The sequence below is a fragment of the Apteryx mantelli genome, chromosome 18 (assembly GCF_036417845.1).
Source record: "Apteryx mantelli isolate bAptMan1 chromosome 18, bAptMan1.hap1, whole genome shotgun sequence".
NCBI classification, from domain to species: Eukaryota; Metazoa; Chordata; class Aves; order Apterygiformes; family Apterygidae; genus Apteryx; species Apteryx mantelli.
In genome coordinates this window covers 17,435,240-17,462,570 of record NC_089995.1, presented here as the reverse complement: position 1 = coordinate 17,462,570, position 27,331 = coordinate 17,435,240, and the positions used below count along the sequence as shown (strand labels likewise).

At 47.1% G+C, this 27,331-nt stretch overlaps 1 protein-coding gene across 1 annotated transcript in view; it reads left to right on the top strand.

Annotated features, from left to right (window-relative positions):
* MYT1 (myelin transcription factor 1) overlaps positions 1-22,936 on the top strand; it is a 37,152-nt gene extending 14,216 nt beyond the window's left edge. Inside the window, exons 10-21 of the mRNA XM_067307457.1 lie at positions 1,967-2,172; positions 2,974-3,243; positions 3,937-4,091; positions 6,949-7,011; positions 7,220-7,288; positions 13,064-13,126; positions 13,676-13,759; positions 18,596-18,817; positions 19,413-19,504; positions 20,533-20,636; positions 20,755-20,898; positions 22,377-22,936. Of these exons, the coding sequence (XP_067163558.1) occupies positions 1,967-2,172; positions 2,974-3,243; positions 3,937-4,091; positions 6,949-7,011; positions 7,220-7,288; positions 13,064-13,126; positions 13,676-13,759; positions 18,596-18,817; positions 19,413-19,504; positions 20,533-20,636; positions 20,755-20,898; positions 22,377-22,517 (1,613 nt within the window). The 3' untranslated portion in view covers positions 22,518-22,936. The remainder of the gene's footprint in view (positions 1-1,966; positions 2,173-2,973; positions 3,244-3,936; positions 4,092-6,948; positions 7,012-7,219; positions 7,289-13,063; positions 13,127-13,675; positions 13,760-18,595; positions 18,818-19,412; positions 19,505-20,532; positions 20,637-20,754; positions 20,899-22,376) is intronic.
* Positions 22,937-27,331: the final 4,395 nt, after the last annotated feature.

Sequence of the window (27,331 nt, the reverse complement as noted above, 5' to 3'; positions counted from 1 at the left end):
CATGGTTGCATCCCCGCTCCCTTCGACTCCCAACATCTTTTAAATCTTTTTCTTAAAAAAGAAGGAGGGAAAAAAAAAAGAAAGATTTAGGAAACCAGTTTGCAGAAGTCAGCAGCCTCAAGAGGGCTTTCTGTCTGGCTAATCCCACTTCCAGAATCCTGTTTAATCCTGATGCAGCTGCTCTCTAAAAAGTGCTCATACTTGAAAGCATCCCGGTGGTTGCACTACAATGGAAGCTCCCTTTATTACAGTACTAAATCTGTAAAGGATCAGACAATGAAATTGGATGGAGGCCAGAGAGCACAACTGCCACTGTCATCCTGGGTTAGGGCTGATGGAAAAGTAATTTGTTTCCCAGCACAAGTGATTCTCTTGCTGAATAGATTGTGTTATTTGCAATATTAGCAAAGAATTTTCGGGGTAATTGTACTGACAAAAATAATTCCAGCAGACCCACTAGGATAATCCTTTCTATTTTTTCTCATCACTTATTTTACTAATTTGCTGATTGCGAGTCTATTAGTGGTAGAAATACTTATGAAATGGAAAAGCACCGCTGAGTCTACAGTGTGAAATTGAAATTGGCATCTCATGATCCTGGATACTGTCAGGTTGGGCTCGCAAATACCCGCACCCCACCGAAAAGACATGGATTAAACCAGACTTGAAAACAAGCAGTAATACACAAGGATAACCATTTGGGCAAGCCTCCAATGAGTTAATCAAAGCGACAAGATGAATATGATTGCCAATCATAGCAGGGAAATCTGTTCCTTTCACTGAGAACTTATTTTAAAGAGATCTTCATCCAGAGGGATTTATATTCCCCTGCATGTGTGTGCATAACTCCCATTAATGTCAATATGCATTATATACGCACACAATGAGGAAGAAAGCAGTCCTTGAGAAGATTAGCATTTTATAGTGTCTTATATTTCGAGTTCATAATGGTAATAATAAAATCACTTTACTCTGTAGCAACGTCAACCAAGGTTGTCTAGCTGCTTTACAAACATCGGGCCAAACCTTACGTGTCTTCCTTGGGCAAGACTCCCACTGAAGGGGGTGGAAGTTTTCCCTAAATAAGGACATAGTGAAATGAATTAAGAATTTGAAGATTTTGCTGATCGATTCAGAATACAGCCCGCAGCCCTGTGATGTGTATGAGATGAGATGATCCCATCTGCATCCAGTGAAGCCACTGACTTCTGAGGGACTCCATGTGCCTCAGGGCCCTTCTGAACGGGTCCAGTTTCAAGATTAGGCCAAGTTTATTGGGGGTTAACCCTGAGAAATACTGAGTCTCACTGACTCCCTTCCGTTTCATAGGTGTGGAGGGAGCATTGCGTCTCCAGCGTTGCAGTGCTGTGGGCTATGACACACAATAATGAATAGCGCAGTGTAGGGATCGCATGCGGCTGTGCAATAAATCCTATTATTCAGATATATTTAAATGATATGACAGCTGTCAGAACATCCATATTTCATTGGTGTCATTATCAGAAGCTCATATTTCATGGTCACGTTTTGCTATTAATGTAATTTTTTACATTACAAGTTTTCATATGTGACACAAGAAACCTCCCTGTAAGTCAGCTCTGCAGATAAGTTATGAACATATGGAGAACAAGGAAAGAGCTGGGAAGCTTCCCTAAGCTTTCTCCTTTGAAGTCTTCCAATGAGGGATAGTTTTAATGAAGAAAAGTGCTGTGTTTTGGGGACTTGATGGCTGAGTTAATGAATTAACTTTCCACATCAAGAGACCTTTGCACAAGTTCCTGGCTGCAGCCAGCACTGCTACCGTTGCACGTCCCTAGCAATAAAACAGCCCATGGCTTTATAATAAATACAGGTTGCCACTGAAACTGCTAATACGTTAGCTGTGTCAGACTGACTTAATGTCTCACCGTTACTTGTGCCAGTTATACATTAGCCTTGTGTTGTTCCTTCTTTTTTTTCATTCCAGCCAAACCTTTTCCAAAGGCCTCTTCCCCCAGCCACAGCCCCTCCAGCAGTTACGTGAAGAGCACTTCATCTTCCTCTACAGGCTTCGACTACTCCCACGACGCCGAGGCTGCGCACATGGCTGCCACTGCCATCTTAAACCTATCCACCCGCTGCTGGGAAATGCCTGAAAATCTCAGTACGAAGCAGCAAGAGGCTCCCAGCAAGGTGAGCTGAGCGCATCTGTGCTTAGGGTGCACTGACCACTGGTGTCAGCGCAGAGGGGAGCCAGCTTGGACGGGCTCTTCGGATCTGCAGCAGAGCTGGTAGTTAATTTTGATGTAGAAAATAGTGGGTTAATACTTGACGTTTTGGATGCAAGGAATACTTTTAGTTTGTTTTTCATGCCTCTCATTTTGATCTTACAAACAGAGAGGAAATGCAGAGACTTTTCAGAGCGAGGAGTAGGGACTGAACCCTTTCACTCCTGAAATGCCATGGGTGATGCACTGTTTGAGGGAGGTATTCTTGGCTATGAGCATGTTATGGAGATGCATCAGGGCTCAAATTACCCATCTGAGACAATCATCATTTTCAAGCAGATTCTCAGGGCTGGATTCAGTTGCTCATGGGTAGGTATCAGATGCTATTTGAGATTGCCTCATGTGTCCAGGTTGACCTCCAGCTATTCTGCAAAGAACACCAGTTTTCCAGAGGTCCTATGTTGCACCCCCAGCCTTGTGCAGATGTCTTGGATGCCCTGGGGCATCATAAATGTCACTAGGTGTCTGTGTTCAGGCAATTGAGTTAAAACCCTGGGTTGTTTTAGCAGAGGCATACATTTGCATGGCATGTTTCTGAAAATGTTTGTGAAGGAGCATCCCCTACCATTTAGTTCCTTCTAATTGACTGCAGAGAGGAAGGGACATGAATGACCTGCCCCCTGCACTGCAAAGGACAAATAGGGGCAAAATCCCTTTACGGAATTGCTAGCAGCAGCTAACTTTGGGCCTGTTTCCAAACTTTCAGTCCATGGACATTGAGGTGGATGAAAATGGGACTTTGGACTTGAGTATGAACAAGCATCGCAAGCGGGAGAGCACCTTTCCCAGCAGCAGCAGTTGCAGCAGTAGTCCCAGCATGAAGTCCCCAGATGTGTCCCAGCGCCAAAACAGCACCAGTGCCACGAGCAGCACCATGACCTCCCCCCAGTCCAGCCAGACCTCCCGCCAGGATGAATGGGATGGACCCATTGACTACACTAAACCAAATCGTCAGCGGGAAGAGGAGCCAGAAGAGGTGAGTGGCAACTCTAGATGTTTAACTAACACTTTGTGGGGGACCAAACACCATGTTTGCTGCACAGTTGTCTTGTTTTACCCAAACACCCTACTTTACCCTTTGAGCCTAGGAGAGAAGTACTGTTAGCTTTGGCTTCAGTGCTACCAGACTTCAGCTGCACACAACCAGGCAGGGCCAGAGCCATCCTGGGGGCAAACATGGCCCCTCTTAGCCGGTGGGTGCTCTTGGCCTCACTGGGGTGCTTCTGCCAGGGAAGCACCCCATTTCCGTAGTTTTGGGTCTACATCGCTTCCTTCACTATATAACCTTTCAGCATATTTGCATTAGTGGTGCTTCTGACACTGTTCCCCAGGGTGATTTATATCTGCCATTAGCAGATACGGCCCCTTGTGCCGTTAGCACCAGTCCTTGAAGGTGGGATAATCTAGCCATTACTCCTTGACTGGGTGCAGCTCCTGGCACGGGAAGCAATGCAATGTCTCCCTGCCCATAGGGCAAGGTGGAGACAGGCAGTGCCGAGGAAGAGAATGGGGGGAGTCACAGTGATCCCTATCCCTGCAAGACCTTGGGAAGCCCAGGTGAAAATCCCGGTCTCTATACAGATGTTTTACACATTTCTCCTGCAAAAAGAGAAAATCGCAGCATCAACGAGCACCACTGCAACCACTTTTTCTGGCTGTTTTCTTGCAGTCAGAGCCTGCAGCCCATTCTTTTGCCTCCTCGGAAGCTGATGAGCAAGAAGTGTCAGAGGAAAACTTTGAAGAACGAAAATACCCAGGGGAAGTTACTTTAACCAACTTCAAGCTTAAATTCCTCTCCAAGGACATCAAGAAAGAGCTGCTCACGTAAGTGCTGCCTTCTTGTCTCTTCCTCCAAAATGCTTAAAATCCTCAGGACAGTCAGGCAGGTAGACGGAAGTTGTTAGAAAATAAATACATTTTAAAAGTTAGTTTAGCCATGCTTCTTACTGCAATGATTTTATTTCATCTAAGCACTTCAAATGAAAGCTTAAAGAGAAACTCCATCCTCTGACAACTTCTGATCATTGAGGCAAAATATATTCCCACATGGCCTTCTGGAAGCTCTGTACTGATGAAGAGAACTTTCTGTGGAGCTCTGTGTTCTGGGGATTCACAGATGTGGCCATGGAAACATCTTTGCAGTGTCCATTTTCCCTTGTATTTTCCTACAAGAGTTCTTCTGACACAGTGGTGGGGGTCTGTCCAATTTTCTGCCCCCTCACGTATGGGACACGGATGGTCCTTTGCAGCCAACAGACTCAAGGGAGCTCAGTACCTTCTCAACGGAGATGTTGAACCATAGGCCACGAGATGCCTCATTGGGAAGTCAGGACTTGTTGGCTACTTAATGTAGAGCACTGAGTCCCGTAACCGTGAAAATGCAGAGACCATAAAATGTGAGCTATGGCTACAGTGAGATTGCCGTTGTGCTGCATTTAAAATTGGAGAGTGACCTTAACCAAGCTCACACCTATGTATTCATGACGTTGAGGGGGAAAATAGATTCAGATCTTTTCTATAAGATACAGTATCATTCCTTATCCATGCTAGTTCCTCAAACTAATAGTTAATGTTTAGAGTCTGACTCAAACATTGCAGCTTGGATCTGGCTCAGATCTAAAGGGAGGTCAGGATCAGTTTTGAAGTAGTGGTGGGAGGTCTCCTTTCCCATCTGCTGTGCTTAGACCTCTTTCCTGTACAGCTTACCTTTCTGTATGTTAAATGCGAAAGAGTTGGTGGGCTTCATTTCCCTGACTGTATACAACTTGGCTCATTATTTGGCTAGGCAAGCAGCAGGCTGAGCGAGCTGTGTAGATAGTCAGGAAAGAGATCCATGGGGGCAAATAAGAGCAGGAACAGTATCTTCCCTAAATGAGCAAGACACATATTAACTGCCCTATACAAAGCTCTAAAGGCTTTTTATTCTTTTTTTTAATTCAGCAGTGATGTGAGTAGCAATTTCTGAGGTAAAGCCCTGAAGTCTTTTCGTGCTTTAATTGTATTATGAAGGTAGAGAAATCTCCTAAGTGGAAACATCACTGGAAATAAATGGTGCTGTGGGCAGCACTGAGCCTTCTTTCCCCATTTAGCATCCTTGATCCTTTCTGACCCAACGACTAATGAATTAGCTGAAGTTAACTCAAGAGCAGATTGTATATTTGTATATACGTGCTGTGTATATTTGATTCTTCATGTCCAAGTGTAGTCCTTGGGCCTTCTCTGGGTACCAAAGGCAATACCTGTGAAGGTGTTCCTCACTTCCATCGTCTTGTAGCCCTCCTACCTGTACAAGAGTGTGTACCACATAGCTATATATCACCACTGCTTGAACATCTTCATGGCAGTGCTAGTTGCAGGGTTCACTGCTTTTGTGCAGGTGTTGGGGCTGTGAAGGACTTGAGGGTATTTTCCTTGCTGTGAGTAACCTTTGCATGTGCTCCTTGTCCCATAATGCAGAGGGACAACTGGAGGCAGCAACAGCAGAGGGTATAAAACATGCTGTTTGATGGGGCATCAGAAACAGGATCCCCAAGACCACCACATGGACAAACTATGAGCTGGTTTTCCAGCCTTAGTACCAAAACCCATCCGGTTCCTGTGCGCTATGTATTGATGGGGGTTGTCTTTCCCTATTTTGGGGATATAGACATGCCCAGAGTGGTCCCATGCCTGTTTTCCATCCCTTGCATTTTGCGAGTGCCCAGACCACACAGTCCCCTTTGCAGCTCCTTGTGTTGACCAAAGCCAGATGCCGGCTCCTCCCAGGGAAGAGCCTTTCCAGAGCCTCAACCTGCCAGGCCAGGCTGGCACCGGCCTCCCTGCGTGTCCCGGGACAAACCTGCTATCTCGTGTTTGTCCTCAGCCACGGGGCAGGCAGGGCGATGCTGGCCAAGGACCTCATCTGCTCAGGCATGAGACAGATGATTTTGATCCCTGGGCACCATGAAGCTACGATGCCTTTTCCCGTTACCCATGCAATTCATTAGGAAGTCAGGGAAGAGGGACAGGTATGAAATGCAGCCAGGTTGAGCCATCAGTCAGGGATGCGGCGGGCTTTGAGTGTCCTCAATCTAGGAGCCCCCAGGCACTAGAGCCAGAGGTTCCTTTTAATTCCTATTTGGAGTGAATAGCATTTTCAATCTTTTCTTTGCAGCTATGAGGGCTGAAAAAAGTCTTTTCAGAAAGCTGAAAACTGAGGCTTTCAGGGAATAACCTGATTCCAGTAGCCAGAGCTTTAATATTGCAAAAAATCATCTGAACTGGCAACACCCAGGCAGTAAATTTGACTCTTTGTTCATGCCATCCAGCAGGCTGTCTCAAGTCTTCCACTGCCACCAAGCAACCAAATATTTTTAACGCTTTCTTCACATTTTGCCACAAATTCCTTCTCACGGAGGTTTGTTGTGATCTTTTGGGAACAAAAAAAAGGAAAGAAAGGAGGCTGGAATGGAAACATTTGGTTTATCTGCATGCAAACGTATAAACAGCTGCTGAGGTGGTGGCTGAGGTGGGGTAGGGAGCCGGAGGAGCCAGAGGCTTGTCCTTGGGCTGGGGCCACCTCTGAGCAGGGTGATCCCCCAGGCAGACCCCAGGAAGGCCCAGCTGGTTTTGCACAGATGTGAGTCTTGGCTGGATTCATTTCTTTCTGGCACTGATGCTTGTTGTTGTTGTCGTTGCTCAGTTGCCCTACGCCAGGCTGTGACGGCAGTGGACACATCACAGGAAACTATGCCTCTCACCGCAGGTTGGTTGACCTTTCTTTCGCGGTTCTGACTCTAGAGACAACTTTTTTTTAGTGTGGTTTTTTTTGACCATGTGGATGGTTTGGTTCTGTTTCCTCCCCACTTCTGTTCCCCTTCCCCACGCCCCAGCCCTTTTTCTTTTTCCTCCCCCCCTTCCTTTTTTTTTTTTTTTTTTTTGCTTATCCAGATATTCCATCTCTTCTCTTTCAGCCTTTCTGGTTGTCCTCTTGCTGACAAGAGCCTCAGAAACCTCATGGCTGCCCACTCTGCTGACCTCAAGTATGTTTGCGCTCAACTTGGAACTCCTTTTTTTTCTTTTTTTTTTCCCCCTTTTTTTTCTCTCTTCCCCTCCCCACCCCGCCTCTCCTCGTGCTATGCTTTTGCTTTTTCATCCCCTCCCTTCTCCATTCAAAAAGCTGATCAAAATCCACCTGTGATGAGCCCTGGTGGAGAGTCCGGTCTCTCATTATCATGCTGGGAAGAGGCAATGGCTCACGTGCAAATACGAATGCTTGGGAAGGCTCCTTTTGGGGAGAGGGCTCACAGAGCCACTCAGAATTGACCCAAACCCCTGGCAGGCTTTCTCTGGGCGCTATAGAAATATGCTATTTTCTTTTCCATTTGGAGTCTTTTCCCAAGCTCTTGCTACCTAGTTTGTGACATAACCCTTTTCATTCAACGTTTTTGTGTAGCCATCAAATAATACAAAACCCAGAGAAAAGCATGCGCTTTATTATTGCATAGAGGCACAGCTGGGAAAATACCACCAGGACGTAGCAGAAAGAAGCCAACTCTTTTGGAGAACCTGGTATGCTAATTACGTGCTAAATTTTAGGGGCTGTTCAGGATCCAGTGACAGAGATTTCTATTCATTTCAATAGGAGTTTGATTTGCGGGGGAATGAAAGCGAGAGAAAGAGCAAACAATGATTCGCGAGGCCGGATCCTCAGCAGCTGCAAACAGGCATGGTTGAGTCCAAGTCAATTAACCGGCGCTAAGCGGCTCAGAGGCGCTCGCGGCTTCTTTGTTTCCATCTCCGCTCCCAAACGGGGGAATCCAGTCTCGAAACTTTCATTCAAATCTGCTCCTCCAAATCTTGTTTTCAGCTTTGCTGACTTCTTCCCAAAGCTGCCTCATTTTCGGTAGGGGATTTATTCCTCACAAGAGAATTTCCCAAATGTTCTCTTACGTTCCTTCCCCTAAAGAAAGGCTTAATAGAAATTGTATTTAAAATAGGTGGAGACACTTAGCGGGGATACTTCTCCACTAAAGTCCAAACCAGATCTTCGGGGGAGAACCAGTTGTGAATTTGTTTTCAACATCTCTTCCACGGAGCCAGCCTGTCTTTCGAGGCTGATTCTCCACTTCCTGCTTTGCCAAATCCAATTTTAGGATTATTTGGACACTAAGTTATTCATAATCATACATACAACTGAAGAGGCCTCTACTGAGAGTAAAACCTCATAGGGGGGCTTTGCATTGCAAAGGCTTATCATAAAAAGCTTTATGTCCTAAGGAGAGGAAAGGAAGAGAGGAGGAGAGGAAGATGAAGGGATTTGCCTGAGTGTGTCCGTGGCGAGCTCAGACTCCAGCCCGCATCTCCGGTCTCCCACTGCCGATGCGCAAAGAGCTGCGGGAGGGCAACCGAGTCCCTTCATGCAAGAAAAACTGGGTTTCAGAGATGTGTTTCTTCAGGGGCTGAAGTCCGTGCTGGCACGTACGTGCTCTGAGCCCACTTTCTCTCCTCCCAACCGTAGGAAACACTACGCCCTTGAAGGGTGAATATTGAACCTTCGCACCTACATCTGGCTGCGACACCAAAGCTGCCCTCGCAGGAGCAGATGGGGCTGGCTGAGGCACGAGCTTAAGCAAAACCATTGCTGACGAGCAGTCGTTTCTGTGCGTGAAAAATGTTTGTGGAAAACAGAGATGCAGTTGGTGATGCTCGGAGCCGTGCTAAGGAGAAATCGTAGTGTCAGGAGGGAGCCCCTTTGCTCACTGGAGGGTGGTCAGAAAGCCCCAGATGTCCTTACAGCGGTCCAGAGGCAGCGTGTGCCTGGGACTGCTCTGCTGTCCCACCGCTGCCGCGGGTGGCGGTGCCAGGATTCGGTATCACAGAGGCACAAAAGGAAGCTGGATTAGTCAATATTAATAGCGTATTCCAGTGGACGGAAAGGACATGCATGATTAGTGCTAAGTATACTTAATGTGCATTATAGCCAATACACATTCTAAAAGCACCTCTTAAGAGAGCTTTGCTGAAGTGGTGTTTCTCCAGCAGCCTGAAGAATAGCCAAGTGATCGTACAATTACTATTAAAGATATTAAAAGCTGTCAGCCCCAGTGTCCATTTTCAGTATGGGCCAGGAGAAAAAACAGAGTCGTTTCTGAGACTGAGTCACTCAGAACGTTTGCTGTTCAGGGTGTCCAAACCTGACACGTTCCCCTGAACCTTTCAGGAGTCTGATGTTAACACTATTTACCAAAATCATATATAAAATAGGAGAATCATGGCCAAAACAAAGCTTTTTAATGTTATTTCCCAAATATTGTTTTGTTTTTATATCCTGGTAAGGATGGGAGCATAGGGAGGGAGGAAGGGAATAGGATTCAGAGATCTTGCAGATACCGTAGTCGTATCTTTTCCACAACTTCAGATAAGGCTATGTCAGCATTTCTATTATAAATTCTATTTCAGGGGTTAATATCCCTGATATAAAAAAATAGCTCCAGGCTGGAACATCCAATAAAAGGTCTCTGTCAGAATGATTTGTCTCCAGATAATTAAAAATAAAAATCAAATCACTTCTTTCACCTCTTTAAAAGTACTGAAAGGCAAAAGGAATTAGACGTTAGTGTTTTCATAGTTTCATCCCACCCCTGAAGCTAGAACAACAAAGCAATAGTTTTGCTTTCTAATTTAACAGTGTATAACAGCCAAATGTCACAAACACACAGGAGTCTCCTAAACCTGTATTTTCTAAATGATACAGAGGATTTCATCAACGTCCTGCTAGATCTGTCTCTGCCGTGGCCCATCTCATTGCTGCATTTCAGTTCATCTCTTACTGCGCTGGACCTGCGTGTGTTTCCCTGGATCTGGGCAGGCTGTGTTGTTCCTTACTTAGTCTCCCAGGCATCCTTTCGGGACCAGCATGTGTCCCTGCTGTCCCATCCTGTAGGCTCTTTCCGCCCTCCCCTGAGCTGGTCCCCGGTTGCTAACTGCATCCCTTCCCGAAGGTCCTGTGTTGCAGGAGATCCCGATTTACATCTCCCCTCTCTCAGGGACATGTGTTCACTCCTGAACATGGTTTTCATGATTGCTTAGCTTCACATGTTTTGTAACGTCTCCAAAAAATCATTCATTCTTTGCTTTATCTAGCAGGAAAGAGGAAGAAAGACAAAATGGCAAACTATCTCATCTATTTCTCTTCCTTACTTTTCTATCAAGCTTTCCTTAAGTTTTGAGAAGAGTCCTCCAAAGAGCTCAGGATCCCTCTGCCCCAAATGTGCTTTCTTTTCTTTTCTGATTTATGGACTCCCTCCTGTCTCTCCAGCTGGTTTCCTTCTGTTACCGCTGTCCTGTGGTGAAAGCCAATCCCTTTTCCTCTCTTTTGGCAGGGACTTTCCTGATCAATCCTGGCAAACGACCAGAGTCCCTCTACTAGCAATCCAACTCCAGGGTTTTCCTGCTGGAAAAACTGGTTTCCACTGGCCAATGTGCTATCATCTTAGCCAAAGATGCTCATCTGAATGGATGATCGGCAGTGTTAAATGAACCTTGACACTCTAGGTCAGGCGCCAGATTTTTTCCGAATGTGGGAAAATTTGCATATTGCTTTTCCCAAATATACTGGCCTTGGAGGCTGGACGTACATCTGCCACACAGTCGCCCATCAGTTTACTGAGGTGTCCTGGAGATATTGGGCATTTACACAATGATCCCTGTTCTGCTGCAGCCAAACAACCAACGGTACCAAGCACTAGTGGCTTGAAAAACGGGGATTGAGAAAGTAGAGGCGCTGCAAAATTCCCCCCGAAAGGCAATCTGCAGCTTGCAGCTGGGCTGGGCACACGGAGTGGCCACGGCCGTGCCACCACGGCCGACGCTGATGCAATCCCGGTGCGGCCAGGTGAAGCTCCTCTCAGCGAGCTGTGCAGTGTCGCAGCAGTGAGCTGCGCTCTCTCCCGTTCAGCATCCGCTGGAACGAGCGGCCGACCCTCTCCCATTCATCCTGCAGAGGCAGCGTGGATTTTTTCCCCAGATACTAAACACTTGACTCAGAACAGCGCTAGCTAATTGGCAGGCTGGCATGCACATCCTCGGCTGGGACTACTCGCCTCTTTTCCTTGTCCCCATGACAACTTTTATGTCTGCGTGTCACCTACAGCATTCGCAGCAGATCTTTATGCTCGTTGTACTTCGTATTCCATCACCTTTCTCGCTTCTGTGGCCTTAATGATGCAGCGCTTAACTCGCACCATTATCTTCTTTCTTGCTTGATAATGTTTGGAGCCTGTGCTAGCTTTTGTGCTGTTTTATGTTATCACAGAAGTGTTCTTCTGTGCTTTAATTTCATTCACGTCTTCGAGCGCTGGATGCTTACCTTCGAACCGATGATCACAAATGTACCTTCAAAGATTCCTTTGTAACGGGCAGAGGCTGAGGAGGGAGGGGGAGATTTTTTTCACTGAAACACAAAAAACTCCTGGTACATCATGTGAAAGGACCTGGTGACTTCCAGCCTAGGGCCTCGTGGGAAGTGGTTTTCTCCCCCCGGAGAAACACTCAGGTCTCTTATCCACAGTATTGGAGACCTCAGCAGACTGTTAGATTAACTGAAATACCGTTTGACTGAGGTCCTTTCGGCCCAGGGAGGAGTCACGGCCCAACCAGCCAGGACAAAGGGGTCCTGTTTTGCCACCGACCTGCTCTGTAACTTGTGGCAAGTTGCTTCTCTGCTCCTCGTAGGGCGCCAGTGCCCCCTTGTCCGCACTAACCGAAAGCTTTGCGTATTCTGACCTTCTAGGGCTTTCAAATGAGAGGAACTGCTAAACAGACGTAGCGATTTCTTTGCACTTGCGGGCGCTTGCCGTGCTCTGACCATTTCTGTACCTGCTCTGTTGCAAATAGATGGGCTCAGTCCCTCAAGCTGCCTGTCTTCACACCATGCGTCCTCCTGGCACTGCTGAGATAGCCATGTCTTGGTTGCCTACTTCTCTTCCCTGCTCACTTCATATTTCCCAGGGTTTTTTTAGGCCGTGATCACTGGCTCTTTGGGATCCTTCCTAGAGCGGTGCATGTTGCCTGGAGAGCACAACTCATTGTCCCCATCCAACACCTTTTATTTTGACTCCTTTTATGCTCTCATTCCTTCTTCATCACTGGCTGTCAGAGGAAGTGGCCGGTTTTGGACTCTGAGGACCCTCCTGTGGCTGGGATGGGGTGTCTGTCCTCAGCGAGTTTAGCCCCCCGCCATGGCAGACAGATCTGAGCTAAGACCTTCTGATGGGCTTCACTTGGCCTTGGCCAAGGTGATCCCAGGAGGAGAAAGCTGGATGGACAAGTTCTCCAAGGCTGCAGGGTATTTTTCTGGTTTCTTGTCTACACTTGCATCCAGCCAGATGGTAACTGCTCGCTCCTTACGCCTTCCTCAGGAAGACGGACGTTGCCTGGGAGGTCTTCTGGCTCCTTTCTTTGCATCCTGTGAGCCGTCCCTGCATTGAGCTTGGGAGCAGTGGTGCTCAGGTGCCGCTGGCCCCCGGGCCTCCGTTCACGGGGAGCTTCCTCGGGCCATGCTCCGGGACACCCTGTCTCCTCCTGCTGCCCTTCTTCTCCAACGCCGACGTCTCACAGCACAGAAACTTTTGTGCTGTGGGCGTTACGGACTGGACGTTATTCTTTCTTAGACTATTGTGGTGAGGGAGAGGGAACTATAAGAAAGAAGCTTTCACATTGATGGTCCCTAGATTTTTCTTCGAAATAAGCTATCCCGGTGCTTCGATCCACCGTATTCATCCCCGGGCTAATCGGAGCCTCCCTTTCTTCTGCAGGTGCCCTACTCCTGGTTGTGATGGTTCTGGTCACATAACAGGAAATTATGCATCGCATAGAAGGTAAGATCTTCCTTTAAATTATTTTCTTCCGTAGCCTCTTTCTATTTTTTTTTTCTCTGCAGTGGGCAGAGTTGTAAAGTTCTGAATAAAACATTAATGTTACTGACAACTGAAGCCTATTTTCATCTCTTTAATCTGACTACTTTTTTTTTTGATGTTTCCAGCGTCTGATTAGAAGCTCCCTTCAGTAGAATAAAAGACAAAGGGTCAGATTTTAGCTGATGCAATGTTCCTGTTAATAATGCTACCTATTTATGACTTCTATTATCACTTTAGAACATTAATAGAGGAGATCTAAGCCTTCTGTTTCAACAATTCCATTAAACATCGCAGGCTGTTAGCAGATATCTTCTTATCTAGACACCATTAATTACTGTCCATCTCCCTCAAATGTTTTTTTCTCAAGACTTCTCCTCGTGATGTGAAGCTGCAAAACGAGCGAGATCAAAACACTGTGCTAAATTCAAGGGAAAGATGACTGGAGCGGGGGAATATAAAATGCAGTAATTCTGCCAGTGAGACAGCCCTTTCTTCTCTTTTTAAACACAGTCTGTCAGGCTGCCCTCGTGCCAAGAAAAGTGGAATCAAGATAACCCCAACAAAAGATGACAAAGAAGACCCCGAGCTGATGAAGTAAGTCTGGATAAAACCCCCAAGTGGATCTTTCAGTAGCTCGGTTTTAGGCTGCACAGAGCCGCGCGTGTGAGTAGCTTCCCGACGTGCACCCCGAACCTCCCGTCGCTCCGGGAGCCGAGCGGGAGCGCGAGCCGGCGGCGCAACCCGGCCCCGTGCTGCAGAGCTCGGGGTGTCCGCGTGACGCTGGAGCGAGGGCTGTGGAAGCTTTTCCATTTAATTCCGATGTGTCCTTCCCCCGACATCCAAAGCGTTGTTGCAATTTTGAAATTTGATTGGAAAATTGTGGGGGGGGGAAGGTGACAGTGTATTTTTATTTGTTTTCCAGATGCGAAGCGCGAGCACAGCTGGTTCCTCTCCTGTCTGTGCTTTATATAATTAATGCAAAAAATCAGTAACGTTGTAAATGAGGGGTGAAAATGGGTGAATTGTTGCAGGTTTTGCAGGGCAGTGACAGTCAGTTTGGGGTGCTGGTGGGTTCACTTAACTCCCAGGAACGGCAGAGAAATGAAAAATACCCAGTGCTGAGCAGGGTCAGGATCTGGTTACGCTGAATACGCTGCGTTTTGTAGTCTTTTCCACAGCTGAGTATTCAAAGGGGAAAACTGCAAAAGCTCTTCCCTGCTGCCTCCGGCTGAATTTTTCAAAACAGCCAGGGGGTTTAGTCCTACGGGGAGCAGAGATTTCAAATCCTTAGTTTGCTCCAAGAGGTTTCATCTTGTGTGAAACCCGCTGTCCTGACTTCTCGCAAGTTGGAGACTCGCCGGCTCTGCGTTCGGGGCCCGACGCGAGGTCTCGGTCTCTGCCGCCAAACGCAGTTACAGGATGTCGAAGCCTTTACTGGAGGGCGGGGGCCAGCCCTGGCTCCAGAATCCACTTTTTGGTTAATCCGGAATAACCTTAGCCTTTCTGCAGTCCATCCACTAATCCAGCAAGTGCAGGTGGAAGGGGGGGGGTGAAAAGAAACATGGAAAAACTTATCAGCCGCCTCCAGGAGCTCCTGGACGTGCTGGAACGGCTCAGGAGAGCCGGCGCTTGCAGCCAAACCCCTCTGCCAAGGCAGGCTGTCCCCAAATGCATGTTTTTTCCCCCGTTTTAGCTCCTCCTTTCCTGAAGGAAATTTTGTCCTTGCAAAACAGCGAAGGTGAATACTTTGCACCTCTGGGTACTGAATTCTGCCTCCGATCAGACAGATTAATTAGCTGTTTGCGCTTCCCACTCTTCTGCAGGTGCAGGAATAGGGGGGTGCGTAACGAGCCCGAAGTGCTGTGCAATCGTACACCCTGGCGCCTGCTGGAACAGGGATGCGATAGCGGGTAGAAAGGACATTTAAGAAACCGATGATATTTGAGCCATCTGCTCTGTTCTCAGTCTTCGGTTTACAGGAAGGAAAGCCTCCGAGTTAAATGAGCTGTGCGATAATTAGCGGGAGTTAGCGGAGTTTATTAAAAATTAAGCAACCTACTCGAGAATCTACAAGGGAAAAAAAAAAAAACAACAACCTTTTTTGACTGCAAAGTCCTAAATTGCCGGTGCAGGGGTTGCGGAGAGGGAAGAAGGCTGTAATGCCGCTCCGTTAACCAGTGGCAAAGCAAAGGCAGCGCCAGGAGCGTTCGTGGGTTTTCTCCTCCGGGCTTGCTCCGTTCGCCTCCGGGCTGCCGGGTAGCTGGCTGGGGACGGGGACAGGGACAGGCCAGGGAGGTGCCAAGCACCTCTCCCAGGTGCAATTTCATTGCAAAGGGGCCAGTTCTCAGTGCAAAGCAGAAAGGGGCTCTTGCATGACCATTACGGCACGGTGCAGCTGCTGCTTGTGTAGGAAGGAGGGACGAGCTGTAAGCGCAGCAGAGGGGACGCAGAGCATCTCCAGCAGGACCGAGGATCCCCCTCGGCGCAGGCAGCAATGCCCAGTCCTCCGTTATTCACAAGATGAGCAGAGACGGGCAAAAAAGCAATACGGTGCAACGATCCCGTTGTTGCCGAGTTACCCCCTCCCTTGGAAAGTTAGCTTTTAGTCTCCTGCGACAAGGTACGCTCCAGCGAAGGTCCCTGCAGGTTCGCATTAAGGAGGCTTAACTCTAATTCCATTACTCCATCTGCCTACCGAAAGCCACTTGGAGCGCGTCCGAGTTTTGCACGTTGCCACCGAGGAGAAAGTAATTCAGTCCCTGTTGTTTTGCTGCTCATCCTTCAAGTAATTTGCTGCAGATGTGATTGAGCAGATCACCTCAACCTTCAGCCTAGCCTTGGCATCAGGCAAAAACATCAAGGGCTGCCTAATTGATCAAAGCGCCGCTAGTGCTCCCATTAAATAATAATAATAAAAAAAAATTGTAAAAAAGTCCAAGCCAGCTGTTTTGCACAATAAGGCTCTGGCTTATTTTTTATCAATAAAAGTGTAATGAAAGTTAAATTAACAGTGTAAAATATGTAACGGTTGGGCCATAACGGCGCACACTAAACGCTGGGGTTTGTCTCTTTCTCGCTCTCCTTTTTTTTTTCCCCCCTCTCTTTTTCCTCCTGAGGATTCAGTAATTTGCTCGTGATCATATAAAAGCAATGATGTTATGAATTTACTGAGGATCCTGCTGGCAGGGATATTATAAGTGAATTGTGCTGCATTTGCAGCTGATTAAAATCGAGATCAGCATTTTTCAAATTATCTTGGGAAAATAATGGGTGTTCAGCTCCCCCCTTCAGCTGTCAACTCCCCGCGGTACGGAATATAAACAATAAGGGCACTCATTTCGGCGCTGCAACGCAGCTTGCGATTTTCAGGAGCAGTTCAGTGGGTGTTTTGCTAGGAAAACTCCAAGTCCCTAATTACCTTCACGTAGAGGACAAGAGGGTTATTTTTGCCGTTTCTTACCTACTTGCTTTTTTTTTTAATTTTCCTTTTATAGGTAGCTCTCCCTCGAGTAATAAAGTTTTAACTGTATTTATAATTGACTAGCGTCTTTAAACAAATGCGAACCACAGCAGAAACCTTAATAGATGCACCGGGCTTTGGTGAATGATGGAATTTAGCGAGGATGCCATTAGGCAGAGGGGTCGCGGGCGGCGAGGAGAGCGGGTCCTTTTATAGCGGCACTCATCCGCTCGACCGTTCGCCTAAGTCGTGTCAGCACTTCCATTACCCGTCCCCTACCTCCGAAATGTTTACCGGCCGTAAATGTCATCTGCGAGGCGGCCTCGCGTTGCTGATAATTCGGACTTTTGTGCCGTCGGAGAGGCGGCTCGATCTGCCTGCAGCCCCGCGTGGGGCAACCGGAAGGGTGACGACTCGGGGCGTTGCAGGCTGAGCCCGCTCGCCAGCCCACGGACCCATTTCGTGGGAAACGGTTGTGTCCCCGCGGGTGCAGGAAACGCTCCTCGACCCGAAGGGGGGAAGAGGGTCATCCCGCGGGGTGTGCGCGGAGCTGCGTTGCGATCGTGTTGATGACGCTGTAGTTGCGGGTGATAACAGGGACAACCCCGCAGTCCTCAGCAGCAGCACCCGGCGCGATTTGCTGCGAATGCGTGACGGTTTGGTGCAAGCATGTCGGCCTTGGGGCTGTGTCAGGAGCCCAAAGCCAGGCAGCCCGATTTGCAGTCTTTGCCTTCGATGATGCTATCTAAATGTGTCATTTTTTTTTAAGACACCTCTGTGACCTGCTTTTCAGCTGTTTGGCTGCAAGCGCGAGAGCGAAGTGACCTCCACTGTGTGTTTTCCTTTTTGGGGGATTTATGCTGGTTCTCTTTGGTTCTTTCAAGGGCCAGTCGTAACTTTTAATTTCCTGTCTGCCTGCCATATCTCTTGTTGCAAAAACAATGCTAATATTCTCTGAAGGGATTTTTCCATTACATGTTTGGTAGAAGTAACTAAATATTTCTATTCCTCCCTTCTGGTCTTGGACTTAGAAAGCACCTCGCCTCCCACACTCACCCACTCCTGTAGCTCCTGCTCCCCAGCACGAGCAGGGATGTAGCGAGGGCTTTCTCGCTGACTTGGTCCCGCTCTTCTGTCCTCCTTCCCTACTTCTCAGCTTAAGATGAACCTCCAACAATGACAAAAGCTCTCAATTTGATTTCAGTGCAGTTAATAATCTCTAGCTACTAGAATAACATATAAAGTTCACTCCGAGTTATGCGGTGCATCGTCTCTGTACAAAAATCCTGACTTAGTTCCTGTGCTCTGTGCCAGGACGGCATTCGGAAAGCTGCAGTGTGCAGCTCGGGTGACTGCTGGCTGTTTCAGGACTGGTCCTCAGAAGTCTGTAAAGCCCTAATGCTAAAAGCATTCAAGCCTTCACTCGGAAAAGCACCTGTGCCCAGCCAGCACATGGAATAAGCACTAAAAGCCCTGTCCAGAGACCCATGTCCTGGATGCCATGTTTTGGACGGGATCTCAGTTTCTGTTTCTTTATTCATTTGCTCAGAAGCAACTTTCCAGCCCAGAGGATTATGGAAAAAAAAGCTTGAAGCTCTCAGTAAGGGAACCTAAAAGCAAAGTTATTGCCAGTATTTGAAAATAACCTAGTTGGAGATATTCTTCCGCTGCCTCTCCAATAGTTGTCAAATTGGAGAACATCAACATCTTCCTCTGCACCACTTTCCTTCAGTATGTGGAGTCTTAAAACACACAGAAGGAGAGATGCTCAGCTGATGTGAAAGGGCCATGGAGCTGTGACTGTTCACATCAACCAAGCTTCTCCCACGTAAAGGCCAGCTGAAAAGCCCAAATGTCCAGGCTCACTTCCAAGATTTCCTTGCTTCTGCTCATCCTTAATTTTGTTTTCAAGCTTCCTTATGTCTCTCTTCATTCCCATCTTGTAATTTTTGGTAATTCTCCATGCCTAGGTGTCCGGTTCCTGGCTGCGTTGGGCTTGGCCACATCAGCGGCAAATATGCCTCTCATCGGAGCGCATCGGGGTGCCCTCTCGCAGCCCGCAGGCAGAAAGAAGGATCACTCAATGGCTCCTCATTTTCCTGGAAGTCATTGAAGAATGAAGGCCCGACCTGCCCTACCCCAGGCTGTGACGGCTCAGGGCACGCCAACGGGAGCTTCCTCACTCACAGAAGGTAAATAAGAAAATTCAAACCCCCTGGAGCGTGACAGCATTGCCATGGCAACTTGGTGGGGTTTTCTGGACTGCCTACCTGCTTTAACATCATCCCGATCTTCAGGAACATGAAAGGCATGGTAATTGCTGCTTTTGATGCTGCGCTCAGTCAGGCTCCTGTAAGCTTGGAGTTTTCTGCACAGAAAAAGTGCATAGACTTTCTTACTTTGAAATGGTGAGATGTGAACTGGGCAAAAATCACGAAAAGTGATAATTTAACGTTCTTCTATTAGCATGCCAGAACAAGACTTTGGCATCCAAAACAAGGGTTTGGCACCAAAAGCAGCCAGATTAGTTTCACTTTCCTAGGTTGTCATGCCTTCTCTTTTAGGAAACATTGCATTTCTTATTTTTGCTCGGAGAAAATTGCTCTTACTTTATAAATGAGGACTTTTGTGGCATTATTCATAAAGCAATTTCCTCTGTGCCATAAAAAGCTTTTAGAAGAACTGTCTCACAGCATGAACTCCACCAAATGGTATGAACTCTTGTTGGGAACATAAGCACCTATAAATACCGAGAGTTTATGAAAACCATTTTTACTTGCCTTTCAGTTTGTCAGGGTGCCCAAGAGCTACTTTTGCTGGGAAGAAAGGAAAACTCTCAGGGGACGAAATTCTCAACACAAAATTCAAGACCAGCGATGGTAAGGGTTTTCACTCCTTTTATCTTGCAGATGTGGCAGGAAGTGGAATATTTATTATATATTTTATCTAGAGTGTGTTATCACGGAAACCAAATGGATGAGATATGCTTGTTCTTGATTGAAATGAGGAAGGGAATAGTCATGTTTAAGCTGTCATTGAACACCCAAAAACATACCTGAGGCCCTCTCTTGCCTCCTTGTCTAGACTGGATCACGCTTTCTCCTGTAAGTTGACATCCCTGGGAATACTTATATGAATGAGGGTAACAGAATCAGGCCATTGATATAGACATAGAAATGTTTAATAAATTTGGCTATTTCCTCATGTGCTGATTAACATTTCATTAATTATCAGCCTTTCTCACCCAAATGTGAACTCGAGGACTCAGCGGACACCTAACAAAAGCGTAGCCACGTAATAACCGTGCCTGCTTGCCCACTACGGTGCCCGGCTGTGCGCGTTTTGTGGTGCCGAAGAGGGCACATTTACGTCTTTGGAAGTAAAATCTTGCCCACCGTGAATATGGGTTGCACAGTCTATTCCCTATACTCTTGTGTCTTTCTGCAGTCATGCTTTTTATGTACTTGAAAATTAATTTTTCTCTCAATATCTTGTTTTTCATGTTTTCATAGAAGTATTTTGCCTACAGAGTTCAAGATCATAAATATTGCTTTGAATAAATATTCAATCCTTATTTAACGATTTTTTTTCCCCCCTAACTGTGGAGGGAAAAATGAAGGGAATGTATCTATCTCGCACATTAATTATTACTCTTAATTATTACTCATCACAAATAGTCCTTTTCTTTGTTTTTTTTTCTTTTTTGGTGCAGACATCGCAACTCACAAAACGTGCATCCCCTTTAGAAGATGTCAAAGGAAAGGCAACGATTTTGTGAGTTGCGATGTCCGCGCCAAAGAAGAGGCTCGCACGGGCCCAAGGAGGTCGGCGGACAGCCCGGCCTTTCTGCTTTTCCTCTTCTCGACCGAGAGCGTTAGCTGACCGTCTGCGACTTTCCCCCCTGCAGTTCTGGAGAACGACGAGGAGATCAAGCAGCTAAACAAGGAGATCAGCGAGCTGAACGAGTCCAACTCGGAGATGGAGGCAGCCATGGTGAAGCTGCAGTCGCAGGTGGGTGTGCGGGGACACGTGCCGGTGCGGAGCCCGGGGAGGCGCCGGGCTCGCTGCGTCGCGGCCCTGGGCACTCTCGACCACGGCGCGTAACTCTCCGGGGCTCCTTGCTCTGCAGATATCCACCATGGAGAAGAACCTGAAGAACATCGAGGAGGAAAACAAAATCATCGAGGAGCAAAACGAAGCCCTGTTCTTGGAGCTCTCAGGGTTGAGCCAGGCTCTAATCCAAAGTCTTGCCAATATCCGCCTTCCACACATGGTAAGACACTGCCGCAGCTCTGGCTTCTAATCGGCGCGATCGAGTGAGCCAGGTGAAATCCAATTTCACGATAAGGCTTATGTACAATTAAAGAGTGGGAGAATTTCTCTTTATGCACCTACCTCTCCTTTATAAGATCAGTTCTTTTGCCTTATCTCTGAAGCTTGCATTGTATCTCCCTTTTGTTGTCATTTTCTGCTGATCTCCCTTTGTATCTATTGTTCTGTCTCATTACATCTGGGAGCATTATCACAAAATAGGAAACTTTATCAAGGGCACCCAGCGCCTTTTAGGCTAAGACAGCACAAGCAGAGATCAGGAGGGATTGGATTTCAACGTCAGAAAGATCTTACAGCTCCTATTATAATGCAGGTAGTTTCAATTCCGTTCTGAATAGCTGGCAGCCAAAGAATAGCATTCTTAAAGAGAATGTATTTTGTTTAATTTAACAAGGTCTAACAGCCCACAGCATGTTACCATAGAGTTACTACAAAATGAAAAGACTGCATTAAAATAGTAAAACCACAAAAGGCTATTAATTACCTTCTCTCTATTCCCAGGAATGTAATTACTGTTGTCAAAAACAGGTGTGTGTATGGGGGTCCGTGTGTTGTTGTGGAAGCTGTCCTCTTACAAATAATAAAGACCGTCAGGATGATCAGAGGAATGAGCTTTTGATTTATTTTCCTGCCATCATTTTTTGGGAATCCTTTTCATTGGGGTTTGCATTTAAATTCAGGCTTGTTGGAGACAAGCCGTTCTCCAGCAGAGCATTTTTGGATGGTATTCACCCAGCTGCCTAACTGGCAGAAAACCACTCACTGAGTGCTTTTCTGTAAAGCATTTGACACATAAAGGTCAAATAAACTGTTCAGCAAATATTTTTTCAAGGTTTCAGGCAACTCCAATTAAATAATGCCCACGAGACATGTATGCTCATTTTATTCCTGTTCTTTTTCTTCCTCTCTCTCTTTCTTTTTCCCCCGTTTACTCTGAGTTAGCTATTTGCAGGGTTTCCATGATGCCCCTCCGAAGCACCCGCTGCGTTGCAGCAGCGCGTTGGGGTGGGCAAAGCACAGCACCGAGGTGACTGGGTGCCTGTCCTCGCTTTGCCTTTGACTCCCAGCGTGATGCCTCAGCAGTCCGTGCCTCCTCTCTTCCCCCAGGCTTTCATTTCCCTGGCTTAATTCAGCCTCAAGCCTGTCAAACCGTCTGCACACACTGATGCTCTATTAATAGTTCCACCAGACCAATGCGTAAAACCAAGCGCCCGCATAAAATCTTGCCGGATCAGAGACCAGACACCAATATTGTGGGGAATAAGTCACTGAATGTGTACAGTGCCTTGCACTAAAAGGCTCCGACGTTGAGACCTTTAGATGCTGCTCTACGCCCGGGCAATTAGTCGCAGAGTGGCATCTCAGCCTCTTCCCGCGCGGGCTAATAACACCGCTTTCGCTTTGCTGTGTCGGTTGCAGGAGCCGATTAGCGAGCAGAACTTCGAGGCGTACGTGAACACGCTGACGGACATGTACACCAACCAGGAGTGCTACCAGAACCCCGAGAACAAGGACCTGCTGGAGAGCATCAAGCAAGCTGTAAAGGGCATCCAGGTTTAGTGCCGCGGGACAGAGTCGAGTGAGCGAACGAACTGTAAGAGGGAACTTTCACTCCAAGTATTCAGGTTTACAAGTTAGAAAACTTGTTTAATGAATGAAAAAAAAGGACCAAAACGTAACCAAGAGGCCATTTATGAGACGTGGAACTGATCGAACTCAATGTTCTCGTTTACTTAACTTTGGACCTTCTTGAGAAAAGTGGGATTTTTCTACCTGGACCATAAGGTAGATCACGATGGAAGGTTAAATTCTCCAGTAGGCTGTGGGGCTTGGTAGCTGGTGAAGAGCAGGCGTCTTTCATGAGTTGCCATGCTTTTGCAGAGCTGATCCAAGGGTTAGAACGTTGCAAGAACAGGTTTTGTCTGATCTGAGACTAGCGTGTGACTGGCTTAAACCCTCATGTTGTCTATGATCGTATGTCCAGATCACCTACTCACACATGAATTATGTTATATGTTGCTATAAGCGCTGGAGCTGCAAGCTACCTGTAAATCTGAACCTGTGCTGGGCCTCCCAACCCAAGGTGTTCAGATATCCACTGGGCATGGGAACTCTTAAGTATTATAAAGTAGCTTATTTTTATTTTCTGAAAGAAATCTGAAGAGCAGTTCTGGATCTCCAGTGGAAAGCGCAATGGAAAAAAGGTTCTCAGGGAAGCTTTTGGAGTTTGCAACTACAGTATTCCTTTGTCTGTCTTAAATATGAGAATAGCTATTATGAATAGGCCAATACCAGATATTTCATACAGAAGAATTCTAAATGTGTCATGGTCCAGTGTATATGATTTTTTGGAAGTCTATTTGATGACAGTTCTGGTTCTTTTCATTATTGTGATCATCCTAACAGTGGCGCAGTACTGCCAGTCCAGAGATCATACACCAATGCCGGAGAACGTTTGAGATTGTGATGAACACAAAAAAAAAAAAAGAAAAAAAAAAAACAACAAAAAGAGAGATGTTAATTGATGGCCAGCAAAGTGCTTACCCAACGTGAATCAGTTGATTTCCTAGAGATATCCACATGGTAATGGGTTTTCTTGGTTTGGTTTTCTAGATTTTGTGCAAAATTACAGAGCAAGAGCCATTCTGGGAAAAAAGAAAAAAAAAAGAAAAAAAAAGAGTATTCAGGTATTGGGTATTCTTCCAAAGAAGCATTTTGTAAGCAGTTCGGTACACGCAGCCCACTGTGCACTTAAAGAACAACTACACGAATGTCTTTGCTAAGCTGATCTGCAGCACCTTGGCCAGCCCAGCGGCGGGGGCATTTCCAAAGGTCTCCGAAGAGCAGGTGAGCCGAGGTGGGACGGGGTGCCGGCAGGTACGGAGCACGCTCCCCGCCGCTGCGAGTCCCGCGGGCCTGGGCCATCGGCTTGTCCCGCGGGTCCCGCGCGGCCGCTCTCGTCCCGGCTCGTCCCCGAGCTGGTGCTGGCGCCGGGAGGCAGAGCCCCGGGTGGAGTCTGCTGACCAACACTAAAGGCGAGACTGTCGGTGTCATTTTGAGCCCAATCCTGCAGATATCTAGGGCATAATCCCAAATTCAGAGAAGTCAGTGGAAAGATTCCCGCTGCTTCCAGCGGACACTGGATCCGGCCTTTAAGCTCATGAGCAACTCGACTCGCGTAGGTCCCCCTGTTGCAGTCAACGGGGCAGCTCCCGTGAGGAAATTTACTCACATGCTTAAGTGTTTGCAGGATCAGACTCCATGAGTTCACTTATTTTAGAACCCATTCCAAGTGCAAAACTACAAAAGAAAGGGGGAAAAAAAAATTTTTTTGAGGTGTTAAAAACACAATGTTCTTAACATGTAAATAGAGTCCAAATTGATTGTGACTGCAATTCAGTTAGTATTTAAAAGTAGAGAAATTGCACTTCCTGGAAGAAAGAGAGGAGAAAAAAAAAAAGTAGTTAGTTTAATTATCCTGTAAATTATTTAATTTTGGCAAGATATATGTAATTTATATTTACAACACCTTATGTTAACTTTTTGCTATTTATTTAACTTTTTATTTATTAATTTTATACTTATTTTAAACTGGACACCGCACCATAGAAAAGAAGATAAAAGAAGCAAAAAAAAAATTAAAAATTAAAACTTTTGACCATAAAAAACGATATTCCAAAAAAAAGAAAAAAAAAGAAAACCCCCTATCTACAACTCCTACTTGTAATTTTGATGCAACCAAGTTATTTTTTATATATTTTGTTATTTATTCTTTTAACGATGGGAATTTTTTTAAAGATATTTTATAACTGAGACTTTTTGATAATTTTTTGGTTTGTTTTTTTGAGGGGGCAGGGGTACCGGGGGGAAGAGAGACTTTTTCGGTTTTTCTTTTCTTTTTCATTCGTATGGTTTCAGGCACTGATAACAGGAAATGAAAATTCTGTATTTATTATTTATTTAATATTTAAGTCCAAAATGAACTGTGCTCTTGTTGTATATTTATTTTGTCGTTTGTGTGTCGGTTACGTGATGACTGAGTACTTGTTCATGTGCAGGAATACTGTTCATATTTAAATAATAAAGAGGCGCATTGAAAGTTATAGCGGGCTACATGTTATTCTGTGAAAACGAATACTGTGATCTACTTTCCTCAGGAAATGTATTTTGCAGACAGAACTTCCTCATGTACCGGCAGGGTCCTTTTGTAATAAACGCCCGGTTCTGTTTGTGCCTGGAGTTCCCATGGTCTTTCTTGCGGCGGGAAGCGCCGGCGCGGGCTCGGCGGGCTGCTCACCGTCCGCGGGGAGTGGAAACTGCACCGGTGCCGAGAAATACGGCTGGTGGGACCCGGGAGGGGGCAAGAGGAGGCAACGGCACCTTCTGGGTTTACGGAGCCGCTTTGCCCGGCCGATCCCCGAGGTTCAGCTTTGGGCGCCGGGAGGGCTGCTTTCCCTTGACGCGGCGTCCTCACTCGCGCCCGCCCGGCCGTGACGTTCACACATGAGCTTCCTGGCGGACCTGAGCTTCTTCCCCGGCAGAACAGCTTGTGTTTCGAAGCTGTGGCAATGAAGAGAAATTATTCTAGTCCGTTGCATTGAAGGTATCGTTTCCGAAGTAGGCTAAACTCAGTTTAGCTTTGCTGTAGTTGCAGCTTCCAAGGTGAAATAAGGGAAATTGTATTGAGGCCAGTTGGAGTTGAGTAAGTTGGGTCAAACAGGAATTTTGGGCAGCTCCCTCACCCGGAGCTTCACTTCCCTTATCAACCCCCTGAACTTCCCCGAATGTCCCCGTGCAAGGGGCAGGAGTGCTGCCAGGGCAGGAGATGGGAAGAAACGGAGGCTTGTCCCACATCACTCGAGGCAGGAGAGGGTGAGGGAACCTCGGCCACTGGGTCAAAGCCCACCGCCTGGTACGGGGACAGCAGCTCCCTCAGCAGAAGAATCACAGGGCTTATTTGGTCGATGCATGAATGGCTGCTTAACCCCTTGGTTTGGAGCCTGGCAGCTCTTTTCCTCCGGCCTCTCTGCCCTGTTCGCCGGGTCATGGGAAGCGTGGATTTACCGCACCGTGAGCGGAGGGGTGAGGGCAAAGCTCAGCAGCTATCGGGCACCACTGTCCACAAGGAAGCCACTTCTGTAGTTTGCTTTTAACCCACTTTCACAGTGGACAAAGCCAGACTTCTAGTGGAAGACGCGCATGCAGAGGAGGAAATGAGCATATTCGCCGTCCCAGTTTATTTTCACGTGTAGACCAGCCTGAGATGGTTGCTCCAGGGCTGCTCAGCTCTGCCCAAAGCACACGCTCCCCCTGTCCCTGCCCCGTCTCTTGCTCCAGTCTCTTCTACCAGCATCTTTGGCTTTACTCCCTCTGATCTGTCAGATTTAGGACCTGACCTGGATCCCTTGGCCAAATAGGCCCAAATGTGTCAGCAGAAATAGGCTCAGGAGCGAGGACTGCGGGATCCCAGCCCAGCTGCCTTGGGAACCGAGGGCGACTGCAGTGACTGGCCTGGGGACTGAGCTGGGAGCCTCCAGAGCCAGAAACCTGAGACTAAAAGGTCCCTGGGCTACCGTGCTCAACCACGCAAGCAGAGTGGCCGGAGTTGCTCCAGAAAAATGAGGCTGTAAAACCTGTCCATAGTTTCAGGGCGTGAAAGCCACTCTAGCTACAAACTCAAGAGTGTCTGCAGGCCCCAAACGCTGCCATTCACCAGCTGAAAAACCTGGGCTCGCCTCTCCTGCGCTTCCACCCGCAGCTGCGGAGCGGGTTCCCGAAGCCTCCTGGGGAAGGGCGCTCCGTGGCTTCGCTGGAGCAGCGAAGGGCCGCAGATCTTCCAAGGGGGAGCGGGCAGACCCTCGCGCGATCTAAAACGGGCTGGCATGCTTTTTTTATTCTGAAGGGCACCTAATTGTTTCAGGAGTTTTTTAGATAGACTTTGCACCGCCAAGCAGTTCGTTGTGCCAATATTTGATTATGATGATGGAGCTAATAGACATGCTCGCTTGTCCTTTCTTAACGAATTGGCTGTGCTGCATAACAGAGCGGTTAGATTTGTGTTAAATTGCAGCTTTGGGAGCCATCACTGTGAGATGTTATCTTCCCTGAACTGGCATCCTTTATCGCAGGGAAGGGAATTGAATTGGTTTAAGATGGTACACTGTAAGTTTATAGGTGTGCTTAGGAGAGCTCTTAAGTCTCCTCCAGCATGCTTAGGGTGAGAGAGCTGAACGGTAGAGAAGAGCAGGTCTTTCGCTTCAAGCATGAAAGGGAGAAGATAATTGTCAGTGTACGGTTGTTTCTAAACACGTCAATAAACCACTGACCAAGGAGAGCATTATTTGGCCTCCCTGATGCCACTGTTAATTGCTCAA